This window comes from Leptodactylus fuscus, chromosome 6 (assembly GCF_031893055.1).
Source record: "Leptodactylus fuscus isolate aLepFus1 chromosome 6, aLepFus1.hap2, whole genome shotgun sequence".
Taxonomy (NCBI): Eukaryota; Metazoa; Chordata; class Amphibia; order Anura; family Leptodactylidae; genus Leptodactylus; species Leptodactylus fuscus.
The window spans coordinates 51,416,648-51,441,988 of NC_134270.1; the positions used below are offsets into that span (position 1 = coordinate 51,416,648).

At 41.5% G+C, this 25,341-nt stretch overlaps 1 protein-coding gene across 5 annotated transcripts in view; it reads right to left on the reverse strand.

The window, feature by feature from the left end:
• Positions 1–25,341, reverse strand: part of CAMTA1 (calmodulin binding transcription activator 1) — a 1,244,145-nt gene that overhangs the window by 59,562 nt on the left and 1,159,242 nt on the right. Inside the window, exon 1 of one of the 5 annotated variants that reach the window (XM_075279919.1) lies at positions 23,218–23,609. The exons of the other annotated variants lie outside the window; for them this stretch is intronic. Within the exon in view, the coding sequence (XP_075136020.1) occupies positions 23,218–23,236 (19 nt within the window). The 5' untranslated portion in view covers positions 23,237–23,609. Of the gene's footprint in view, positions 1–23,217; positions 23,610–25,341 lie in introns of those variants that run through there. 5 annotated transcript variants of the gene reach the window in all.

Genomic DNA, 25,341 nt, shown 5'->3' on the forward strand with positions numbered 1-25,341 from the left:
GGGGCCCAGGAAGTTATGCCTCTGAATCCAAATATACATAAATACTCCTCAGCTTTACCAATCTTATCATTCCATTCACAATTTTGCGGTTTTCCTGTTAGCTCTGTGGTTGCTGATCGCCACATCTGTCTTTGGTTCTCCCTTCAGTATCAGTGACTGCATACAGCATGCCTTGTGAGCGTAGTAATATATCAAATCTACTATAACTGTTGTGTGTTTAGGAAAGCTGGGTGGCGGTGATTGCACCAAGGGAGTGGTAATGGTGGCCGTCAAGGCTTTTGTAACATATTGGTGGACACTGTAAATCATGAGTGCCCCCAATTCCCCCAAGATAATGTAGCCTGTAAAACCTATGGCCCAAGAGCCCCAGTAACATTGTGTTACAGGCAGCCTCAGATGTTCCTAGAGAGTTTTGCTAGAATTGCCAAACACAGATTTCCTAAAGTGTTTCAGTCTCTGAAGCCTCCAATTCTTAATTCAGGTGCCCAAAGGGTGTCTTAAAGAGATGACTCCATAAAATGCTTCATATTCCCCCTAGATCTTATGATCACAAATGCCCACCACCACCCTGATCATATGAAAACTTCTTACACTAGTCTGGGGCACATGGTGGTCATATTGATTATCTCCCAGCCAGAGGCATAATTCAAAGCTCCTGAGCCCCAATGCAAACTCTTTACACAGGACCCCATCTACCCTTGTGCCACTTACAATAGTGGTATATTTTATTAGTCAGAGGACCTTTGGGGCCCCTTCAGGTTCCATGGACTGGTAACCACTTTTACCACTGACCCCCCTATGGCTATGCCCCTGCACCCAGTTTTCCCAGACAAATACAATTTTTAACTTCTTGCAGATCTGATGGATTCGTAACCACTGGAAATTTGTTATTTTTCAGGGTAATGTCAGAACTCCCTTATGGTTTCCTCAACAGTGAGGAATATGGATAGAAGTTAGTATATGAGTGACAGCGCAGAGCGGCAGCTCAAGGACAGCGACTCCCCTCGTCCCACATAGTTTATTAAGGATTTCACAGCAGTTAGAAGTAATTGAAGCATCAAAAAGCAAAGTTAATTGAAGGTCAGACCCCGGTCATGTTACAAATGGCTTCTTTTAATTACTGAAATCCTGAACTTCCTCTGTTCTTTATGAGCAGCAGAGCCGTCCTCAGTGGGGCATAGTGACCTGTGTTTGGTAATTTGTGTTGTGTTCCTAATTCTTGGCTGGCGGTTCAGCTTTCCAGGGTTTGATTGACAGGTGAGATGGGGCGTAATGGCGGAAGGGCCCTGTGTTCATCATATGCTCAGCATGGGCATCTCTCTGTTCTTCTGGCTCCCCTAGCGCCCCCTGCAGGGAGCAGAGAATGGACACCCAGCGAGAGAAGCTTTAATTAGCAGGTTTGTTTACAGGCCTCCTCTAAGTTGTGTTTTGCTGGTGCGTCACATAATGGATTCTCTTACGGAAAAAAATAACGCCTAAATCTGACTCCTGAAAAGAAATTAGTGACAATGGCGAGGTTGTTTAGTAGTTATTATGGATAAATGTTCCATTTCAGTAAGAATGGATAAATCTGAACCGGGATCAATTACAGCCACTTGCATTTCGGTAAAAGGTGCATTGAAGACAGGATAATTCTTTATCTATAGAGAATCTATCTATCTATCTATCTATCTATCTATCTATCTATCTATCTATCTCTCCTATTATCTATCTATCTATCTATCTATCTATCTATCTATCTATCTATCATCTATCTGTCTGTCTATCTATCATCTATCTATCTCTCCTATTATCTATCTATTATCTATCTATCTATCTATCTATCTATCTATCTATCTATCTATCTATCATCTATCTGTCTGTCTATCTATCATCTATCTATCTATCTATCTATCTAATATCTATTTATCTATTATCTATCTATGTATCTAATATATATCTATCTCATATCTATCTATGTATCTATCTATCTCATATCTATCATATCTATCTATCTCATATCTATCATATCTATCTATCTATCTATCTATCTATCTATCTATCTATCTATCATCTATCTAAAATCTCTAGCCTATTATAAAATTGATCTATCTGTATAAAAATGTCTTTCCTTACCTTTTCAACTGTTTCAAGATATATCAAGTTTACTGGCTTTAAAGAAATCTTTTGTATTCACAATGGCCAGCAATGCAAAATTATGTATTTATTTTTTCCCAAGTTACCTTGTGCCATTTATTTTGGCATATCTCGAAACACTTGAATAAGTAAAGCAGGACACGTCTGTATAAATCTCTACCCCTAATATACAAATATCAGAAAAGTTTCTCATTAAGCTTTCTTGGCAAATACATCAATGCAAAAATGAATCCAAAGAAAGTAGAAGAAAGACTCAGTTGCTCATCTCTATAGTTCTATTTTATGCAGGCACCAGCCGTGAAGATTACTTCTCACAATGAAGGGATAATTCTTAGGGCAGGTGCTTGTGTTGGCAGGGAAAATATCAGTGGTGCAGGGTCTGGTGTGCAGATTAATATTGTGGAACAGAAAACAGACAGCGAGTCACAAAGACTAGGGTTGAGCTGATCTTGAGATTTCAAGATCGATTTTAAAATCCGATTTCCGATCATTTTCCAGCCGATCTTGATCCTGATCATGAAATTTGCTCGATTGCCGATCGGTATCCGATTTTTTCCGATCCCGATTCTCAACCCTAGTCAACGCTTCTCTATGGGAAAAGTCACTTTTAGGGTTGAGCGGATCTTGAGATAACCTCCAATCTCGATCGCGCTGGAAAAGATTGGGTCGGAATTCCGATTGCGATCGTGAAATTTACTCAATCGCCGATCGGAATCCGATCTTTTCCAATCCCGATCGCTCAACCTTAACAAAGACATCCTGTACTACTCATACTATAGAATGTAAAGGTGACTGCAGTAAACCTATAACACACACCAAGTAAGGAGCAACAAACCAGTGTCAGTCTAGGCAGTTCTGCCTTTCAGGAGTTTGGTAAGCTGGGTGACAATACCGTTATACTTAAACAGAAGGTATATGTATAATGCAAAATAGAATTTCTTTCTAAAGTACCATATCTCCAGAAGATGTGAGTCTACTCCTCACTGACCCCTTTATATATTCCTTTAAGATCTCTCGAAAGAAACATTACCAATGTACTGTATTAAAGCCCCTAGTAGAAAAGGCACAATTTTAGACATATCACATATTTCGCCTACCGTTGCTCCTTTTCAAACTTTTTCTCGCCCCAACACTGCATTTCTTACAAGAAGAGAAGGGCGTGGGTGGGACTTAGTGAGCAGGGGCAGGGTCCTCAAGATCAGATACACTTAAGATTTAATGGTATACCTACTCCACTTTCTGGTACATGTTCTTTCTGAGGTGTGCCAGAATTATTTAGCCCTGCACCTCAATAACTGTGGCACATTTCCCACGAGTGGAGCACAGATTGAGATGGGTGTATAAAACGTTGGTCTTAATTGATGTGCCCAACGACTTGATCTTCCAGACATGATGCCTGCAGCTTCACTACCATACTGTTCCTATTGACACCGCCAACTGTTCTGTGCTCTGCCGGTTGTGGCTCTCATATGGCCACTATGTATCTCTAATTCTGCATCTCAGTAGCTAAAACAGTCTAATTCGATTTGGGAATAGGAAGAGACCTCATAGCACCATAAAAGTGGTCTAATATAATGCCTTAACAGTCTATTCCAAGCGGCCGACATATTATGTACCTCCTTTTGTCTCTATGAGTTACTTGAAAAGACTCCACAGAATAAAAAATAAAGGTCAATATGTCCAAATAGTGCAACTGCGCCCGCTAGATATTAAAAATGTATAAAGTGTAATAACAAAGGGTCGGTCATGGGTGTAGTTTCCCTGTAACTTAGTTCACAGGCTTCAATCATCACTGCAGATGTCTGAATATATTTCTGTGAAGGAGCAAACTGCTTCTGAAGACACCATATTGATTAGACATTTGTTTCTGACACTGCTTTGACAGTTTGTAAAGGCGTGCACATGTCAGGTTATAACCACTGACATTGTGATATTAGCTCTGGCACTGGAAGCTGTCTGCTAACTGTGCGAAGAGGCTACATTAAATGTATAATAGAAAAATACATAAATAAAAGAAAGAGATAGTTGGCACATGTGGCGTTGACGTTCACTTTTGTAGTATCTAGATTGAATGGGCCGCCAGGAATAAGGGACTGGTCGCAAACGCTACCTGAGAGTTGGCGGTATGATTTCACATACCATCATTAGTATGAGGTCTTGGAGTTGACATGTGTTTCGGTGCCCACAGGTCCAGCTTAGGTGCGGCAGCTCTTCGGGGACATTTATATATATACTGTACATACTGTAACAATCCCGTTTGTTGTAGCTTTTTGGATTAGCACTCAGGAATCAAATACTAACACAATCTAGAGAGTCTTGTTCAGTCATTTATTATATTAAACTATGAAAGATGTCTTAAAAGTCAGAAAATCAACGGACAGGCGGAACAGGAGAGTCCATTGGGTATCCATTGTCTTAAAACTTAAACTGGTGAACGAAAAAGCTGTGCATCTAGGACTTTTTTTATCTGCGGCTTTCTGGCAGAAATTGCAACAGAGTCTCCTATGGTACACATGTGAACACAGCCTTAATCCCTTATGTTACTGAACTATTATCATTTGAAGTTACAGGCCCAAAGTCTGAGGCTGCACTACTGAGAGAACAGGTTTGCCTGATCTTGTTTATTGAGATTAGACACTGAGTCTTGCCATAAGAGAGGATGATAGTGCTTCTCTCACTGCCCTATAAAAATGCTCCCAGAGGTTACTTTTGGGTAGTGTACTTCTCAGTAAGAGATCTTTGACTGTTAAACACATCTCTATGTTGCAATCAAAAACATTTTGCCCAGGTGACAGACATTTAGAGGCAGTGTATCATGTTGTTTCTACAAAATGCCAACCATCTAATCTGTTGTTGATCTAGTTGTTAGGAGCAGTGGTTATGTGATGGCACACACATATGGTGAAGAATCTCCGAACCACTCAGACAGACCAACAGTAGAGATGATTGTTTGGTCTGCATGATAGGCTTCCACACTTTTCTTGTCCAACACCCAGACACAGGCACCTTCACTACACACCATTGTCTCTGTCCATTAGGTGTCATGGCGCCCATTATGTGTCCTGCGATATCTGTGGGCAAATGCTCTGCAGGATACTATAAGGGACCTGTATATCTCCATGACTATGCGTATATCATCTTGTATCCGGGATAGCCGCGACCTAACAGGGCACTAGAGCCTTCTTTCAGTTGTCAAATTTTCCCCAATAGACTTACCCTTTGGCTCTAACATCGTAGTCACATATACATCATCATTACATTCACACGTAGAAAGTTTCATTCCATTCCAACAACTTGATGTGCTATTTTTTTTTTGTCAATGAGTGTATGTCAGTGTCCCTAAAAATACACACTACTAACCAAGCCAAGCAGTATATATATTATATGAATGATAACTTAGATCTAAACAAGGTTTCAAGGTTATATTTCAGCGTAGAAATAATCTATTATAAAACAATTTCCACACTTTAATTCTATAGTAAAGTGCCTTGATCGTCTCTAAATGTTCCAATATACTGTATTTATGAATTACACCACAATCTTCTGTCTTGTTTAAGCAGCAATATTCTCAATGTTTGTTTTTCAGTAACACAACGTTGCCACCTAGAGGCATACTTATCAAGAATATGACATGGAATTGTCCTTTACATTAAAAAATCAGAACAAATAATTGCTCAGAAAAGTGCATGGCATATAATAATCCTGGTGAACTATTCAGCGTAATGTCCCTTTAACACTTACTGTAGCGATGGGAGTTATACCAACCATTTCCTGAATTAATCCATTGTCTACAAACATCCCAGGACAGGTTTCTGGCTACTTTTTCACATCAACATGCTGAGAATTACCATTTCTCAGATGGAATGCGTCGTTAAAAGTGGATAATGTTCTTTCGACTTGCAACCAATACAGCTGCTATTAAGTCTATTCAAGTTTTTTTTGCGCAATAAACAAGTAGGCAGACATTAAACGGGTAATGCGATCCGCTCCAAAGTGCCCATCTGAACAGCGCTCATTGCCATGGTCCTAATATTTCAGTTTACTGTACTTGCTACAAGCAGATTGGATTTCTCTGGACGCGCTACCGATATTTCTGTGTTTCTGATGAAGCACTTAGCTCTGAAACAAATGCGACTTTAATCAGTCCCTCTACCATTTCATATTACAAGCTAAACAACCCCGTCTAGACTCGGCCGGCTTATGTTGCAGGAAACAGGCAGCACAGTGCGCTGCAGAGCAGAGGATTAAGCCAGATAGTTCAATCATCTCAGTTATGAGTTTGCAGAGTATACATTGGGCAGGTGGGGATACCAGACACCGACTTCTATAAACTCCATCTGTTCATGTAGTCATTCTAGGAAAGTGAGCGGAGAATACACAAGAGCAAGCAATTTGCTCTTAAAGGCAAATCAGTTTATCAACTTGGAGACGCTTCAAGAAGACAGCATGGGCTTGATATAAGAAAATAAACTCTTAACATGCAACCTTTTTCAATTTTGCTCTGTTGCCCCTTTGTCAACCTCTGGGGTTCTTTGCCACTCTTTGTTTAGCATTCTGATATGACACCATTATGGTAGCCACCTACACATAGGGACGCCATGTCTCCCTTCAGTAATTGGCTACTATGGTCATGCTGATGATGTTCTGAGTGACAGTTCACCAAGTCACAACGGTACCTATAATGTCATTCCCCAGGATTGCTGTGACACCCAGGAGACTAGAGGGGGCAGCACAGCAAAATTGGAAATGTAAGTAAATTAAAGCTTATTGCTAAGTGTACACAAGGACATTCAATACTCTACATAATCTAGAGGAAAGGCATGCAGATCTCAGATAGAGTGACATTGTCTAGGTTGCTCTTAGTTGGTAGACCTTGGTGGACTTCACTCTTCAAAGGATGGTTGGGAATCAAGGGCCAAACACCAGACCCATTGGTGACCATAATGAAGGGGATTATAATATTTGCCATTTGACCCATCCTCCTGTATATATGGCACTGACTCCACTGATAATACATAGAACTTTAGTTCCATTTTAAAGGGATCTTTCCGTCTGATGAAGCGATGGCTTACTGATAGCTACCAATCCTCATAATAATGGGCCATCAACAATGTGACCACTGCATAGTATTGACAGTACAAGGGTGTCGGTCCAAAGGGAAATTGTATGTTACCACTGAATGGTTACTGTTAACCTGCAGTTTTAAAAAGCATATCCCACATGTGGTTAAAATGTAGTAACAACAACTTAACTAGGGTTTCAGCTATTTCAGTGTATAATATCCTTATACAGTAGAATGTATGAATGACTTATACTATAGAGCTCAGTGACTTTCAGTATGGCCCATGTAAATGCTATGGGATCTATGGTCCTACTGCCTCTGTTCTCTGCCTAACTAGCTATTGGACGTCTTGATTAATAGTTACATCCTCTTTAAGGAATGGGTTTCCTTAAGCAATGAGAACTTAAGTAACTGATTTATAGTTACCTCAAGTTTAATGACATTACTTGTAATAAGGTAATAAGAAGCTAGGAATATCCAATTTACTGCTGTAACAAGTTCTATTGATGCACGATCCTGCGCCACAACGCGCACTGATTGGTTATATATTACACCAAAGACAAAGCAGACATGATCTGCAACTGATTACTGTTTCCGCAAGCAATCAAAAATAGATTACCTCTTCAGAGTAATTTAATTAAGAACCGTGTGCCCGGCTCCGCATTACAATTTTCCCATTAGCATTTCCACATGGTAGGAATGAATCTACTGCTTCAGCCTTAACTCATCCAATGCCAGACTCCAGTCCTTATACAGCAAACATAGTTAGCCCATGACCCTTGTCAAGTGTTCTGGTCATGAACCCCAAACCTGATATCCATCATTAGACACCTGACATCTACAACAGGATTGGGAATAACTGCTCCGAATATACAACATGGAGATGAAGAACCCCAAGACATAGGTATCATCATTAAACTCCAATGAAGAGAAGAACATTTTATTGCCTTTTGTCTCATGCCCAAACTGGTTCTTAAATTTCAATCTATAGCCTTCTGCTGGTCTGCAATGTTTAAGTCGAGGAGAAAGTTGAAGCTCCAGGCCTAACAACAATGGGTCAATGTAGGGAACTGGTCATGAATGTTCGAGTGCTTTCCTATGTTATAAGCTTGAGAGCAAAGACGTTCATTATGCAGGACATTATAAATTCCAAGATTTTGATACTGTTGTCTATGTGGGCCTTCAGAAATGATTATGATCTGCATCCATCTTGTTAAAGCATGACCACTTTGTTCTTCCATTCAACCAGTTACCTAGATCTCCTCATAATACATCTGACATGATGATAAAACTTCAGTCTTCTCCAAGTGAAAGGTTCAGCTCCTGCTTTTGGGTATGGTCTGCGTGGATATGGACTTTTTAAATCAAACACACCATTTTGGATCAGTAGTTCTCATTCACTAAGTTTGTGTGTATTGTACGTATAAAATTATTTCTGTCTTCAAGGCGCAAATAGAAGAAAAAATGAGCTATACATACAATTTTGGCATAGACTTTGACCACTGCAGTCTGGAGAGTTCAGGGCACCACATTATTCTTACTTGTGGTGCTCTAACTGACAATGAAGATGCACTTAGCGTATAGCATTTCTAGGTCTTTCATTACTTATCATTCTACAAATTTTTGTATCAGTCCTGGTTACATACTGTAAATCACATACCGTATATACTCGAGTATAAGCCGAGTTTTTCAGCACAGTTTTTGTGCTGAAAAAGTGCACCTCAGCTTATACTCACGTCAATACGGTAATTGAAAATGTCACATGACTAGTCCGCAGTGAAAGACATCTGTGGGAGGCCGCTGGAGCAGCGATAGGTGAGTGGTGAAGCAGCGCTGCCTCCAGGACCGCCCCAAGATGTTTCCAGGCAGCCCTGGAGGCAGTGCTGCCTCACCGACCACCTATCTGCAGCAGCGCTGTTCCAGCGGCCTCCCACAGATGTCTTTTACTGCGGACCAGTGAAATTACCACTCGAGTCAATACGGTAATTGACTCGACCGTATTGACTCGGCTGCAACGGGCCTCCGCTCCAGTCCCAGCCCCCTCCCCCGGCTACAACACACATCGGGTGAAGTGGCCACATTAGCTCAGGCCCGCACCCAGAGTGTGTTAATGACGTCTTACTGCATCTCAGCACAGGTGGCATCATCATGCCCCCTACCCTGAGACGCAGGAGCAGCCGCGGGAGAAGATGAGCAGCAGCGCGAGGTCGGTAAATAAGAGAACTTAATGTTTGTTTGTCCCCAGGCCTGCTCACTGCCGACCCCCACGTCACCTTATACTATAGGCCGTGGAGGTCGGTAGTGAGTAGACCCGAACCCCAACCGCGATCTCACTGCCGCTATTATTATTATACTCGGGGGTCTTTTCAGACCCCTGAGTATAATAATTGGAGCCCCAGGGGAGGTGAGAGAAAATAATAAACAGTTTTACTCACCTCTCCGGGATCTGATGTCTGGAGCATTATCATACAGGCGCAAAGCATTATGGTAGCAGTAGCAGCCTGTTGCCATACAGGCCCAAAGCCTGTGCTAGCAGTAACAGGCTATTACTACTACCACAGGCTTTGGGCCTATATGGTAATATCCCAGACCATGTGACATCTGGGATATTACCATATAGGCTTGAAGCCGGCTAGGATTAACATGAGCACAAACAGAATGTCATGTATTTTCCCCCCTCAGCTTATCCTCGAGTCCATAAGTTTTTCCCGTTTTTTGCGGTAAAATTAGGGGGGTCGGCTTATATTTGGATCGACTTATACTCGAGTATATACAGTACATGACTTCTGTCTGTAGTCTTCATATACTGGATTAAGCAATTTGAACACTACTGAAGAAACTTCTTCTGGATCAACGCAGGTTGACTATGAATAGATTGTATCTTTTTTTGTATAGCACTTACAATATATGTAACAGTAGCTTCATTTCTGAGATAACATAAATGAAATAATGGACATTATTTGGGCAGAAGTATATTTTTCATAGTTTATGCCATGCAGTAATGATATTGGTGTGTAGAGCTGCCACCAAGTCAGTATATCAATATCAAGTTTGATAAGTGAGGATGCAGATTAGGAGAGGAAATCATATTACTGTGAGCAATACAAAGCTGAGGCCAGTGAAAATGAAGACAATCATATTACAGAGGACACGTCTAACCATTGCAGATAGCTCACTTAATTTTCCTCTTCCCTAAACCAGGGAAACACAATAGGGCAAGCAGTATATAGAGCATCATTGGGGGGTCCAACTCGTTGTTGGCGGACCTCCTTTGCCATTGTGGGGAAAAAAACTACAGCTAGGGGAAAAATACATTTTTATAAAACAAGGGGATGGTGTATGGGTCTTATGGGTAAGTCATGAAGAGAGAAATATACACCAGCCTTTTTTTGTATTCTGAATCAAAATTCTGCACTATAATGGGGATCCCAGTTTAATCCTTACTATGGGGTCTTGTCTTCTGTATATGCCATTAAGCATCAGCCCAATAACCTGGTGTGTACAGAACCAGCAAGGGAGCCACTAGGATTATCTGTCATCTGAGCATGGCCCAGGCTCCAATGTGTATCCACCGTCCTCCAACAATCGCTCGGTCTATCTGATGTCTTACTACCTGCTGTCATTTTGTGACCCCTCAAAAAACCTCTTCATCTGTGACCACCATCTGAATTAAAATAATGAACTTTATGTATTACATCTTTAATTATACTGATATGAGCTTGACATCTTGACACTATTGGAGGCAATTTCTAGATCTAACTAATATGTAAACTGTCAAAGTATAATGACCATTCATCTGATGGATATGCCAAGCCCCATAAATTGTAGTCAGTAAATCAATTACACCAGTAGCTAATTGACAGACACTAAAAACAGTCCGCTTTGTTAAAATTTGGTGTCGACATCATGCAAATTGCTTGCAGAGGATACCCAATCAAGCCACGGTCTGTAAAGGGAAACATGGGCTCTCACAATCTTATCAAACAGTGTACTAAAAATGTCACATTTATATGCACATGTAATGGTGATAGTAGTAATGCAGTTTAAGCTTCATATACTGAATGTTTGTATATGTCTTAACGCCATCTACAGAGTACGGTAGATGGACTTTTGGGGACTCTTCAGAGTTCAAGGCCTAGTAGTAACCACTACCTCTGCACTCCCTACCACTACAGCCCGAGTGATCAGAAAGGGGGAACCAAAGTCCTCCTAAAGCTTCCCTGTGAATGGAGTACCAGTGCACTAGCATGATTGGTGCTCCATTTATTACTATGGAACTTCTGGCACTGTAATCTTTGGCAGCACCTGCAGCCCCACATAAGTATGAGTTACGTAAGCACACTGGCGCTCCATTCACAAGGAGTCTTTATAGTTCTCCATCCTCCTGATCACTGGGGACCTGGCGATTGGGCCCCAGCGATCGGACATTAATGTCCTGTGGATAGGCAATAAGTATCCACAACAGAACAACCCCTTTAAGTGTTAACTTTAGTCTTCTCATCTTCAATGCAGTATCTTTTAGGACCTAATTCCACTTAAAGCCCATATCCTACTCACAGAAGTGGGATATGGGGTTTTGGGTGGAAGCTGAGATATGAGGGGCTGTTTGTTAGACTAGCTTTAGTCCTTGTGTCTGCTTGTGACAGGAAAGGATACAACCATATTCATATTAATGAAAATATTTCCAGTAAATTGTTTCAGTGCCCGAAGGCTATTATAATAATAAACAAGCTGCATAATAGCTATATTTCACATCTGTCAATCTTAGCAATGTTTCTCCATGCTGAAATTACACTTTAATTAAAAAAAAACTCTCTTCATTTAAAGGTCATACATTTTTTTAGAAATGCAATCATCACACTTATAGTCTGTAAAGGCACGGAGTGTAAAATCAGAATTATACAAAGGGTGGATTAGTTATATAAGCTATATGTCATACCTAGAAGGGTAAAGTGAATAATTTTTACCTATTATCATAAGAGTCTTACTGGCAGTAGACTGGCATCTGGCAACCCCAACGTGTTTACAAGTAAATGGATTGTGGTCATGAATTTTAGCAACCATAGGGCACATAGCCACCTCTCTATTGTAGTCAATGAAAGTTTCAAATACTACAAATATTTGGAGTAGTCAGTTGTTTTGTGTGCCGAATCAAGCTAGAGAGGGACTACCATGGGTACGTACGCTGGTCCAGATCGTCACAGAACCTGGAGTAATTATGAAACCTAATGGATATGCTTATGAGTGTCCAAAATGGTGAATGGCAAAGACAATAGTTAATTAAAGGCAAGGTTGGATCACTGAGCCCAGCAACCTATGAGTGTGAAAGGGATCCCCATGACTTCTATAAGCTTACAGATTACTTGCCATTGTTCAACTGACTTAGCCAAAATTACTCTAGGTTCACACTTGCACTTGGGTTTCCATTCTTTGGGTCCACTTGGAGGCCCGAAAAACAGAAATCCAATCCAATCCATTTACAAAGTGGTTACCAGTGGAAACCAATGGACCCCATAGACTATAATGGGGTCTGCTAGGTTTTTGCCCAGTTTCTTGTGAAAAATGCAGAGAGAAAAGTCCTGCTTGCAGAACTTTTCTCTCCACACTTTTCAAGTGGAATCAACGATAGAATCCCTGAACGAAATCAAAGCGCTGGTGTGAACCTAGTCTTATAAGGCAACCAGTTTGTATTACAGAATACAACTAGTTCTAAAAAGAGATACATCTCATCTCTTAGCTTTACATTTTGCCGATAATTGTTGAGTTTTGGTGATAGATGTCTTCATGAAGCTCCAGAATGAGAATTAGCACTGGGAGAAGTTGGATTGTGAGGAAACTGAAGTACAATAAAATACATTGTTCCTCACCTCCACTTTGGTCATAGAAAAATGGACACCAAGACCTGGTTCACATCAGCGTTCGGGTTTCCGTTCAGGGAGTCCACTTGGAGACCCCTGAACAGAAACCTATATACATTAAAAAGTGGTTACCTAACAAACCACACGGACCCCATAGACTATAAATGAGGTCAGTGTGGTTTCTGCTCAGTTTCCACATGAAACATGCAGGAGAAAAGTCCTGCAAGCACTTTTCTCTCCGCATGTTTCAAGCAGAAACCACACGGACCTTATTATAGTCTATGGGGTCTGTGTGGTTTGTTAGGTTACTGCTTTTTAATGCATATAGGTTTCTGTTTGGGGAGTCCCCAAGTGGACTCCCTGAACGGAAACCCAAACGTTGATGTGAATTGGGCCTAAGTCTAAAATCTGTTTAGTTGAATGTCTTAAGTTACTAGCCTTATCATGCTAAGGCGCAACCACAGTAACATACAAAATCAGAAAGTGTCCTGAAGATCACAACATGATGAAATACGGTATATCTCCAGATGAGAACCTCCTGGTATGACTGATATACATTGGTCCTGTTGCTGTACTATTCTTTACAGCCAACTTTATTTTTTATCATTTTTTTTTCTTAATAAATGAATTGTAATGGGTTTTGAGCTTTATTCTTTGTCTAAAAATAGCATCAGATAACATGCACAGGCGCCAGGTGCCCTACTTGGCATATCTTCCTTGCATAACCAATTCTTCAATGTTTCCATAAATCAGTAATAACACATTATAATCAGCTTTGTGTCGGCAATGGAAGGAAGGCCCCCGAATATTCCATTGTGATGATACACACGATTCATCAGCATGCTAATACTGACCCAAGGCTCCATCGTAACAATGTATATGAAAATAACCACATTAAATCAGTTCCAGTGAGGAGTTCCATTCTCTCATGCGTTTCTTTGAAGCAGTCTTAAAACGCAGCCAGGCACTAAATTGACAGTAAACTTGGTTTTTATTGAGCTGTTAGTACAGGTGGATCAGTTAATCAGGGAATAGCGGAGAATAACATTAAGGGAGGGGTGATCTCCGTTTCTTTAGCAAATTGCAGCAGCAAGGGTAGAGCTGCGCTCCTGGTCATGTGACCCATTTATTACCAGAGTCATGACATCATCTCTGCTCTTTGTCTTCCACCATTAAGTGACTGCTAATTGGAGATAATTAGCTACAAAGACATCACAGCCTGCAGAATGATTTTTTCTAATGTCCAGGAACTGGCTGAAGATTTCCTTGAAAAGGAAGAACTATCTGCTTGGAAGAAAGTATAAAAACCTCCTATTGATCAGCGCTCAGCCTGCAGCTCTCCTGCTCACTACATAAGGGACTTGCTATCATTTGGTCAATATGTATGCTGATGATCAATAGTTTGGAAATACATTGAAAAGAAGTTAGTGATGTCGGTTTCCATTTGCTAAGGGTCTGTTTCTGGGAAAAAGTATAAAGGAATTAAGGAGAATCCTATGCGTGCACAGGGTCACTGCCAATACTGATATATAACTCCATAGCCTTTCTACTATATTGTTCTATATTTCCACTGGTATACAGGTGCACAGCCATACTGGCAGAGACATGACCATGGGGCCCCCATAGCAAAACCTGCAATGTGGCCATTACCATCACCAACATAAGCAGCAAGTTTAGGACTTAAAAAGTGAATAATGATGGGGTCTCTTTTACCCACAGGTATAATTCACAGTATATGTAATGCACACTATCATGTCACAATACAGGGATAATGCACACTGTGATGTCACAATTCAAGGATAATGCACACAATCAAGTCTCAATACAGGGATAATGCACACAATGATGTCACAGTACATATTAGCGCACACAGTGATGTCACAATACAGGGATAACGCACACAGTGATGTCACAGTACATATTAATGCACACAGTGATGTCGCAATACAGGGATAAAACACACAATGATGTCACAGTACCAGGATAATGCACACAGTGATATGATACTACAGGACTAATGTAGACAGTGATAACACAGTAGAGGAACAATATGTTCAGCGATGTCACATTGAATAGAATAGATAATGCACACAATGATATTATAGTACAAAGGAATTAAACGCAGTGCTGTCACAGTACAGGGCTAATGCACACAGTGATGTCACAGACAGATACATAGATTATATGTGGTGATGTCACAGCACAGAGATAACGTGCACTATGACATCATAGCACAGAGGAAATGCACAGACCAAACAATCATTGTTTACACTATGACATCAGACCCAATGAATAATGATGTCATATACATATACAAGCACTATTATGTCCCAGTAAAGTAATGGAGGAGCATGCAGTTGTCTACATCCACTTCCATCTTCCATAGTTATTACTCATTGCCTCACAAGCCTAATTGGAAATGGGAGCCCCTAGTTGTTAGGCCTCATAGCTGCTATGTCTGCTAGCCATGGTAGTTACGTCCATACATACTGATACACTGTTCTACCCCTACTGGTACACAGATCCACAGCCCTACTTGTATACAACTCCACAGCCTACTGCCACACTGCTATATATTTCTACTGTACACAGCTCCACAGTCTACTCGCATGCAGTTTCACAGCCTTACAATCTCACAGCTCACTGGTAAACAGGTCCGCAATCTCACTGGTACACAGCCCTACAATCTCAGTGGTACACAGCCCTACAATCTCAGTGGTACACAGCCCTACAATCTCAGTGGTACACAGACCCACAGTCTCATTTGTACACAGCCTTACAATCTCACTGGTATACAGCTGTACAATTTCACTGGTAAACAGCCCTACAATCTCACTGGTAAACAGACCTATAATCTCAATTATACCCAGCCCTACAAACTCACTGGTACACAGCCCTAAAATCTCACTGGTACACAGCCCTATAATCTCACTGGTACACAGCCCTATAATCTCACTGGTACACAGCCCTATAATCTCACTGGTACACAGCCCTACAATCTCACTGGTACACAGCCCTACAATTTCACTGGTACACAACCCTACAATCTCACTGGTACACAGCCCTACAATCTCACTGGTAAACAGACCTACAATCTTACTGGTAAACAGCCCTACAATCTCACTGGTAAACAGACCTATAATCTCAATTATACCCAGCCCTACAAACTCACTGGTACACAGCCCTATAATCTCACTGGTACACAGCCCTACAATCTCACTGGTACACAGCCCTACAATCTCACTCGTGCACAGACCCTCAATCTCACTGGTACACAGCCCTACAATTTCACTGGTGAACAGCCCTATAATCTCAATGGTACACAGCCCTACAATCTCAGTGGTACACAGTCCTACAATCTCACTAGTACACAGCCCTACAATCTAACTGGTACACAGCCCTACAATCTCACTGGTAAACAGCCCTACAATCTCAATGGTACACAGCCCTACAATCTCACTGGTACACAGCCCTACAATCTCACTGGTATACAGCCCTCCAATCTAACTGGTACACAGCCCTACAATCTAACTGGTACACAGCCCTACAATCTAACTGGTACACAGCCCTACAATCTCAATGGTACACAGCCCTACAATCTCACTGGTACACAGCCCTACAATCTCACTGGTATACAGCCCTCCAATCTAACTGGTACACAGCCCTACAATCTCACTGGTACACAGCCCTACAATCTCACTGGTACACAGCCCTACAATCTCACTGGTACACAGCCCTACAATCTCACTGGTACACAGCCCTACAATCTCACTAGTACACAGCCCTACAATCTCACTAGTACACTGCCCTACAATCTCACTGGTGCATTGATCGACAATCTCACTGATGCACAGCCCTACAATCTCACTGGTATACAGCCGTACAATCTCACTGGTACACAGACCCTCATTTCTCACTGGTACACAGACCCATAGCTTCACTAGTAGTACACACACCCTCAATGTCACTAGTACAGAGACCCTCAAAGTCACTGGTACACAGACTCTCAATGTCACTGGTACGCAGACCCTCAATGTCACTGGTACACAAACCCGTGGCCTCATTGTCATGCTCTGGGATCGGTCATAATCTATAAACAAAAATGAGAATCCAGATCTTTGCTGAAATGAAATTTGCCTCTAGCTATAAAAAAGAGGCGCCTGTCCTTCTTCATATAATAATCCAAGGTTCTGACACACTTCCTGTTTAATGATTTATAGTCCTGGAAATATTATGTTCTCCAACCAGTATAATGTCTCAGGTCCTGGATATTGTTTCACTTACGTCTATTTTTTGAGTAAAGGATTTTTATCCCAACGGACCTGGCAGTGTGTATTTTCCCTAGTTTGTGTGTATTTCCTCCTCTCTTCTCTCCCCTTAGGCACTGACAACTGGAACCTAAACCTCTTTTGGGAATGGAGGGGGTCTTAATGGATGAACCCTCATCACTACATTATATAACATGCAACACTGCACTGCCAGTACTCCACCTAAACAGTTGTCAGCTCTGTTCTACAGTTTTGGTCTCCAACCTTTGGCAAATCTAAACTCCCAATATGTCATGAGAGGCTTTATACCATCGGGATGTACTAAGAGTTGTAGTTGCAGACTGGAGATTACTGGAAATGGGTTATACAATAACCTCCCATCTGTATTCTTCACACTTTCTTCTAGTAAATCTGGAGATCTTCATCAGACTGAAAAGGACCCATTGCATGAGGAAATATAAAAAAAACCTGTTCTGCTTATCATAGAAGTGCCCCAATATTGGATCCCAAAACTGGTTATTGTCTGCTACATCAGTATCACTGGTGCTGCCAGCCCTGGGGAACAGAGGGGCCCTGCCTTCTCCTGCCAGGCTCTCTTCTCACAAGCTCAGTAAGTAATGGCTTCTGAGACAATATTATCAACCATGAATTCACATTGTCTCCTTCTCTTAAAGGCAAAACGTTATTTTTTGACTCATTATATGAGAAATATATATCTGAAAGTTGATCCCCTCAATAGTAATAGTTGTCTCCCCACAGTGCCTTTCCTTATCCTGCATTTACCTTCTTCAATAGATCACATGATCACAATATAACAATGTGACCTCTTTTTCTAGCCTGGGTTGCTGTGTAAACAGTACGCCTGCAGATACTATTCGGCGCTACCATTTGACCTCAGATTCATCAGAGTCCGCTCCCCGTGTTCTTCTGCCTTACCTCTTCTGTGAAAATGACTCCCTGCTCCTCCTCTGCCTCTCATATAATCTATTCTCTATAGCCCCCTCTGTCATATACTGCCCCTTTCATAATCAGGTCACCATGTTCCCATTACCTTGCCCATTATTATCATCAGGGCCTGTGGAAACATTATCCTCACAGTCTGAGGTCCTGAACAGTCAGGACCTAGTATTAGGACCTAGGTTTAGTATTAACTCTGCAGTGCTTGCAGAAACAGCAAATAGACATGGGTGATATGGGTCCTAGACGTGGGTAACATGGGTCCGGTCCTAGATGTGGGTGACATCGGTACTAGCCATGGGTGACATGAGTACTAGACATGGGTACAGGTACTAGACAAGGGTACAGGTACTAGACATGGGTGACAGCATCAGCAATAGCAGATGGTAAATGTACTAGCTTGCATAGTTAAAGAAAATATAAACTCTGCATTGTCTGGATAAATAATCATCTGATATGATTCCATCTCCATACAGTGCCCAAAACCAGATATGGCAGAGCTGGGTTTGTATATACAACTGAGCCCTTTATTCAACATTATGTTGTGACATCCGGTCAGAATACACACTGAGCACTGCTACATCTACACATCTAAACTTCTGATGAAATGTGCAATCACTTGTCTTGTTCCAACTAGCTCTTGACAGATACATATTGATTTGTGTCTCAGGATCTTTCCTCCTGCAGCCTTCCTAGTACTGCTGTTTACTCCACCATTCTTAGAAATCCGCGACACCTCCTACTGTAGTTACTAAGCACATCTCTGTGACTTGGCTGGAAGTGAACCATAAAGTAGCGTTACTGAGGGACTGAAATGCTACATTTCATTAGTTTCCTTAGCCAAGTTCTAGATTCAAGATCTGGGATTTGGGCCAGCTGTTCAGATGCCGCTCCAAAGAGTTAAATGACAAATTTGGCTCTGCTTCATAGGCATGCATGTAGCAGAGCTCACTATGCCAGTTGTCACAACATTACAACATGTTCTCTGTCATTTTCAATAGAATTATGAGTAAACATACTGTATTATTTTCCATTTATCACCATTAGCGGGACATTCAGCTCTGCTACATCTGTATATTAGCTAACTGTCCTGAGCTTTATGTTATGTTATGACATTGCATGCAGTTTCAATGCATAATAGATGGGAACCACCCAGAGACCCTAATATTAGTCTAGAATCTAGAAGCTCAGACTCTTTGTAACATAAAGTGGTTGATAACATAGAAAATAGAGATTAGGTTGACTTTAGGTTCGCTGTCTCTTTAAATATATGTAGACATGATAAGCAAATCTTGGTACCAAATGTAACTAAGAGGGATGTGAATTATTGGAACCAAAGACCCTATGTGAGATTTTAGGCTAGCAACCCCCATAGTGACAAGATTGGTTTGCAAGCAGGTACAGCTTACATTATCTATAATACTTGGCAGCAACAACATGGTTCATTGTCTGTTTCTGGTTCTTGCTGCTTCATTGTATGTCTAAGGACCATAACAGGTGACTGCATACAAGATATAAGACATCGGGCTCTGTTGATCTATATGTCTGTATATAACAAGCTCCGCCTACTTGCAGTATCTCAGTTTCAAAGAGTCCCAAAGTAGAATATTATTTGTGTGTACACTGTGCTATTCCTTCACACCTGCTGCACACATGCGCATACTTTCCTATTATAACATGGAGGTAGCAGAGCTGCAACCACAATTTAACTCTATGAGGGTTGCATTGTATAGATTTGTTGCAGACATTTCTGTGACTGCACTGTAGTATACTGCACATGCAGAAAACCATCTGCTTACTGCAGAAACAACCCCATTCACAACCACAGAAAATTATACAAATCTTACACGTGTGAATTCTCCCTAGTTTATCTGCCCAGATAATACATGATAATATAATAATAAGATGTCCCAAGTGATCTAACAACTCAGCATCACTCCGTCTAACATACTTAGTGCCGCTGCATATAACAAACTCAGGTTCATTGCATATGGCATACTCATTGCTACTGCATCTAACAAATTCTGCATCACTGCATCAGATACACTTAAACTCAACTCTAACTTACTGCTATACTAGGACTATCAACCAATATAACACATCTAAAAAGCTCAACTTTGCTGTATCTAACATACTCAGCACTGCTACATCCAATACAATCAGCATTGTTGCAGCTGATATGTGCCACCGCTACATCTAACAAATTTAGCTCTGATGCATCTAACAAACTGGAGCTGCATATAACACTATGCAACCTGCTATGTCTAACCAACTGAGCTCTGTTATGTCTATCTGCCGGCTCATGAGTCATACTCGGTAGGCAAAACACCTACTATGAGTCTGTATCCTTGTACAACCTACCCAAAATGTAACCCTCTGATCCTATACCCATGGATTAGATACAGTCGTCAGTATATGACACACACAAAGTTTGCCCTCCTATATCACAATCACACTATACACGGCGGCCGTTAAAGATTTCTTAATGAATGACTCTCTAGATGTAGCAGAGCTGAGTTCATCATTTGGAACAACTCCTCGTGATATCACGAAATCTTATTTTACATAGGACTGCAGATAAACCTACTGCATTACCTTTGGGTTATCCTTGTCCACCAAAAACATATCTTCAAAGAGTTCAGTGACCAATTCAGCACTGCTACATCTCTATAGAATCCTACTTTCCATTGCCGCTAAACATTTATACATCATAATATCAATGATACATGAGCGTTAAGAGAACATAAATCAATGGCGAGCAACAAGTCTGTGCACCCGCTGCCTTCCCTCCAGGATTCAGCGCTATAATATCATGGTTGTATCTAATTAGATTATTTCCATGTGAATGTATTGTATGTAGTGTGTTTGTGTTGCGTGCCGCACAGGGCTCACAGGAACTGCGTTATATTCTTCTTTGTGCTCTACGTGTGACAAGTTCAACTGTTTCCATTCAAGAAAAAATTCAATGACTGCAACACGGTTATGGAGAGCGCATGTTTTCTGCATATCCATTCACAAATCCATGCAAGCCAATGAACATGAGGTGGGTACAGGGCATGAATATCGCACACACACGTATACACAATCACACACATATACACAAAGACATATAGTGGAACTCGCTTGAACACTCATCTATATACATATACTGACATACATAACCATACATGTATATAAACAGATACACATATATGCACATTTATACACACATACAGTATAGTATACACAAATACATAGAGACACACATACACACTGCAACCCCTGCACCTAATGTGTCAGCGTGAAAGAATAACGTGACATCACCGCACTGACAATGAATGAATGGCTGAGATAATGCAGCAATTTGGATCCCTAATATTTCCTTAAACAGAGTCAATGCTCAGAGACACTTACAGCGATCACTGCGGATCAACGGTTTGTGTGCTTAAAGTGACGACCCCTGGTCTTTCATACAGTGCAAGCATCATTACAGATATACCTAGAGATGCTATAGATCCTACAGTGGCAGAGGTGAATATGTCATTTAACTATTTTGGTCTGCCTTTTGTCGAGAACCAAGAAAAGGCAGCATGTTAGTCTAAAGTCCCATGGAAAGCTACAGATAACACACTCTGTTATCACAAGGACTTGTACCAAGTAACAAACTCAGTGCTGCTGTGTCTGTCAAACTCAGCTCCGCTACTTCTACACACTCACATGTGTATATATATATATATATATATATGTGTGTGTGTGTGTGTGTGTGTGTGTGTGTGTTGGTGCTACACAAGTAAGCAAAATAAGTAAATAAATAAATACATATATATATCTCAATACACACATACACAAGGCAGACACAAAACAATCCAGAGATTAAGCTGAAATTAAATGGCTGAGCAGAGATTTACGGTTTCCTGTTCAGAACAGACCTGACTTTTTTCATTGTAATCTTTCGGAATGTGACTACTTAAAACATCCTGTATTTAAACTCAACTTCTCACTTGGAACAGGAACCTAAGACATTTGTTGAGACGTATTAGTGAGTGGTTTGTGTGACCCTGAAGTTTGGAATCATTGGTACTGTACAGAAGAAACTTCCATAGATTCATTAAATAATGACCCCTCCATCACCTTATACAATAGGGTGCACAAACTATCCCACCAACAGGACACTGACCTTATCCTACAAGAGTCCCCTTAACCCCATCTGTAGTCCCCAGGCTGCAGTAACAGTCCCCAGGGTTAGTAATTGCCAGTGTATTTAACTCCCCTACCCCTATTACAGCAATTTGTATGATGAATTATTTAGCACTTTCCAATAGGTAATCTATAAAAGAGTGACTGATGGTCTTCATATGTAGTCACTATATCTCAAAAATTATATATGGTGAATGCATTCATTGCAGGATATCATCTGCAAGGGTTTGTTTACTAGCGGGTCTCAGTTACACCCCCTCAGCTGCAGTGCATGGGAACAAAAGACTTGGCCATCAGGTTGACTTTCCCAGGTTTACAATCTATCTTGTGAAGTTTTCCACCGGCTGGCCATCCTGCATGGAAACAGCAGTCTATATTTAACAGGGCTTATCATCCCTTTCTGTAAAATAGAAGGAGAATGCCCCTTGAGGTGCTGGACAAGAAAAGGAGCTGAAGAGTTTTAGCAGAACTGCATTATAAGAGCTCCTTAATCCCCTCTCCTCAAGTGCTACAATGTATCAGTACATAAGATCCCCTAAGACAAAGACAATGTAGTCATAGTATGACAGCTGGAGACCCCAGTCAACTTTTCATAGTCTGCATTATATATAGGAAGCCAACTTTACTGGTCGCGGTGTCACTGTAAAGCTAACACAACAGTAAATATATTGCAATTCAATAGACACATACACATAGTAACACAACACAAGACAACACAAAAGAAACACAAATCCCACATCCCAGAAGAAATGTCCTCTACCTTCCAGTTCACTCTCCATTGACTTTCCAGCTTAGAACAAGTCCACTCTTAGAAAGCTCATTCCTGGCCAAGCCTGGTCATAATAAGTTTGGGATCAGCTGTCTCTGTCTCCCTGTTCCTCTAAACTCCTGGAGTAAAGTGTTTAAAGGAAAACACGTGTCAAGGTAAACAGTGCTCCTCTGCAACTTGCTGGCTGAATAGTTGATCCACAGCTGAGTTGAGCTACAGCTCTGGCTGTGGGTTATTAGGGGATGGTTCACTCTGGTCCCCCCTAGCAGACCTCTCCCTCCCTCCTGAGTCTAAGCTGCCCTGGATGCCTCTAAGAAACTCCAAGGGTTGACTTTCCAAGAATGCAGGTCTCCTGGAGCTGTCCACTGGAGTGGTGCTGAACTGAGAACGCCTCTGCTTTGTTTGCCCTCAGATGACAACTGTCTGCCTCTGTGAGGAGGGGCTACCTCTGCCTCCCTCTGCCTCCCTTTGGATTGCTGGAGAAAGCAGGCTTCTTTTGTCCTTTTGGTGCCTCCGTACCTGCAATGCTGCAGAACAAGCTCCCCTTTTCTCTCCTCTCTGCATTATGACAAATCAAGGCAGGCAGCTGTGCTGTTAGCACACCAGAACAGGCAGAGACTGAAAATAGGCACTAAGGGTCTGATGGGAACTGCAGCAAGAGAGAGAGGGAGAGTGAAGGCAAGGGGGTGTCACAGCAGAGCCCCCTCCTCTACAGACCCTTTGTACATGAGCTCAGTGCTGGACAATTTCAGGACCTCTGCAGCCTTTATGATCTGGACTAAGAGCCCTGATGAAATATTAACATCCATGCAGCCTGGATTACAGACAGCACAACAATCCTGGGGTCAAACAGCAGTCACTAGCTGCTGCAGCACCCCTTCTTTCTATATCTATATCATTATCATCATCATCACTGAGGACAGAGATCAGTCACAGGCTATCAATGCTGTAATGACCCAATCCCCCGTATATTTATTGTTTATGTGCAATTGTTACTATGCAGCAAATTCCAGATGCAATGTGATTGCCCACTTGTGTGCTTGCAGGGGCCTGCGGCTGGCATATACACACATTGCTTCAACCTAGCAGTTGTTGATCTGCAATGCTATCTGGGCTTCCCACACACTGCAGGGGTGAGGATTACCCCTCCCCATCTGTGCTGAACTGAACACAAAGAAGTACTGGCTTCTGCTCTCCCTCCGCTCACTTGTTTCCAGTCTCCAACTACTGCCTGCTCAAGGATGTGGTTAGGAAGCAGATTCAGATTGGAGGAAACCTCCTTTAATTGTACAACCATGGTGGCAACATTTATTTCTATAATTCTATAAGTATTATGCAAATGAGTACTCCTCCTTTCTGGGGGGGATACTTTGTATTAATGGGAACAGATTTCTGGCTGTATATGCCACTCCCAAATTGGCGCTGTGCAGAGAACTGGGTCGTGAGTGCTGCTGTACAGGGGAAAAATCCAAAGGTGGCGCTGTGCTGTGCAATACATGAGTGCTGCATCCCTTTTATTCCAACCCCATGGGGTCCTAGTGATATGCTATAACTTAACATGGTGAGAACAATTATCAGGGTGGTTAGCTGTGTACATGCTGCCTATTAGGGCTTCTAGTGCAGTAACATCTCCTGTACCTTGCTAGCGTTTAAGTTGTGCAAGTCAGACTGCTCCTTTAAAGGGAGTCATTCACCTCTCCCCAAATCACCACCACATTACAGGGCACAGTACAGTGATAAACAACATTCCTTTTTTATGTATGTCCCTTTTGTAGATTTTGAGAAAAACAACTTTGAAGACTTATTTAAATGAATCAGTTGATTAACTAGGGGCAGGTCTTCAGCTCCCTGGAGCACTGCCCTTGCCACTCAGACCCCTACCATCTACCGCCCGTGCCAGACTATAGTGAGAATTGATCCTCCCACTAATAAGATATCCCTTATCTTACTTGAGCAGCAACAGAGTTGCACCCAAGGCAGAAGGCCCGCCCCTAGTGCTCCAGATGTCTAGGAGTTCACTTTTGTATATTCTCCAAATCTACAAAAGGAGCATATGTAACAGAGGTGTGTTGGTTATAACTGTAATGGACACAGTAGCATGGTGATGACAATTGA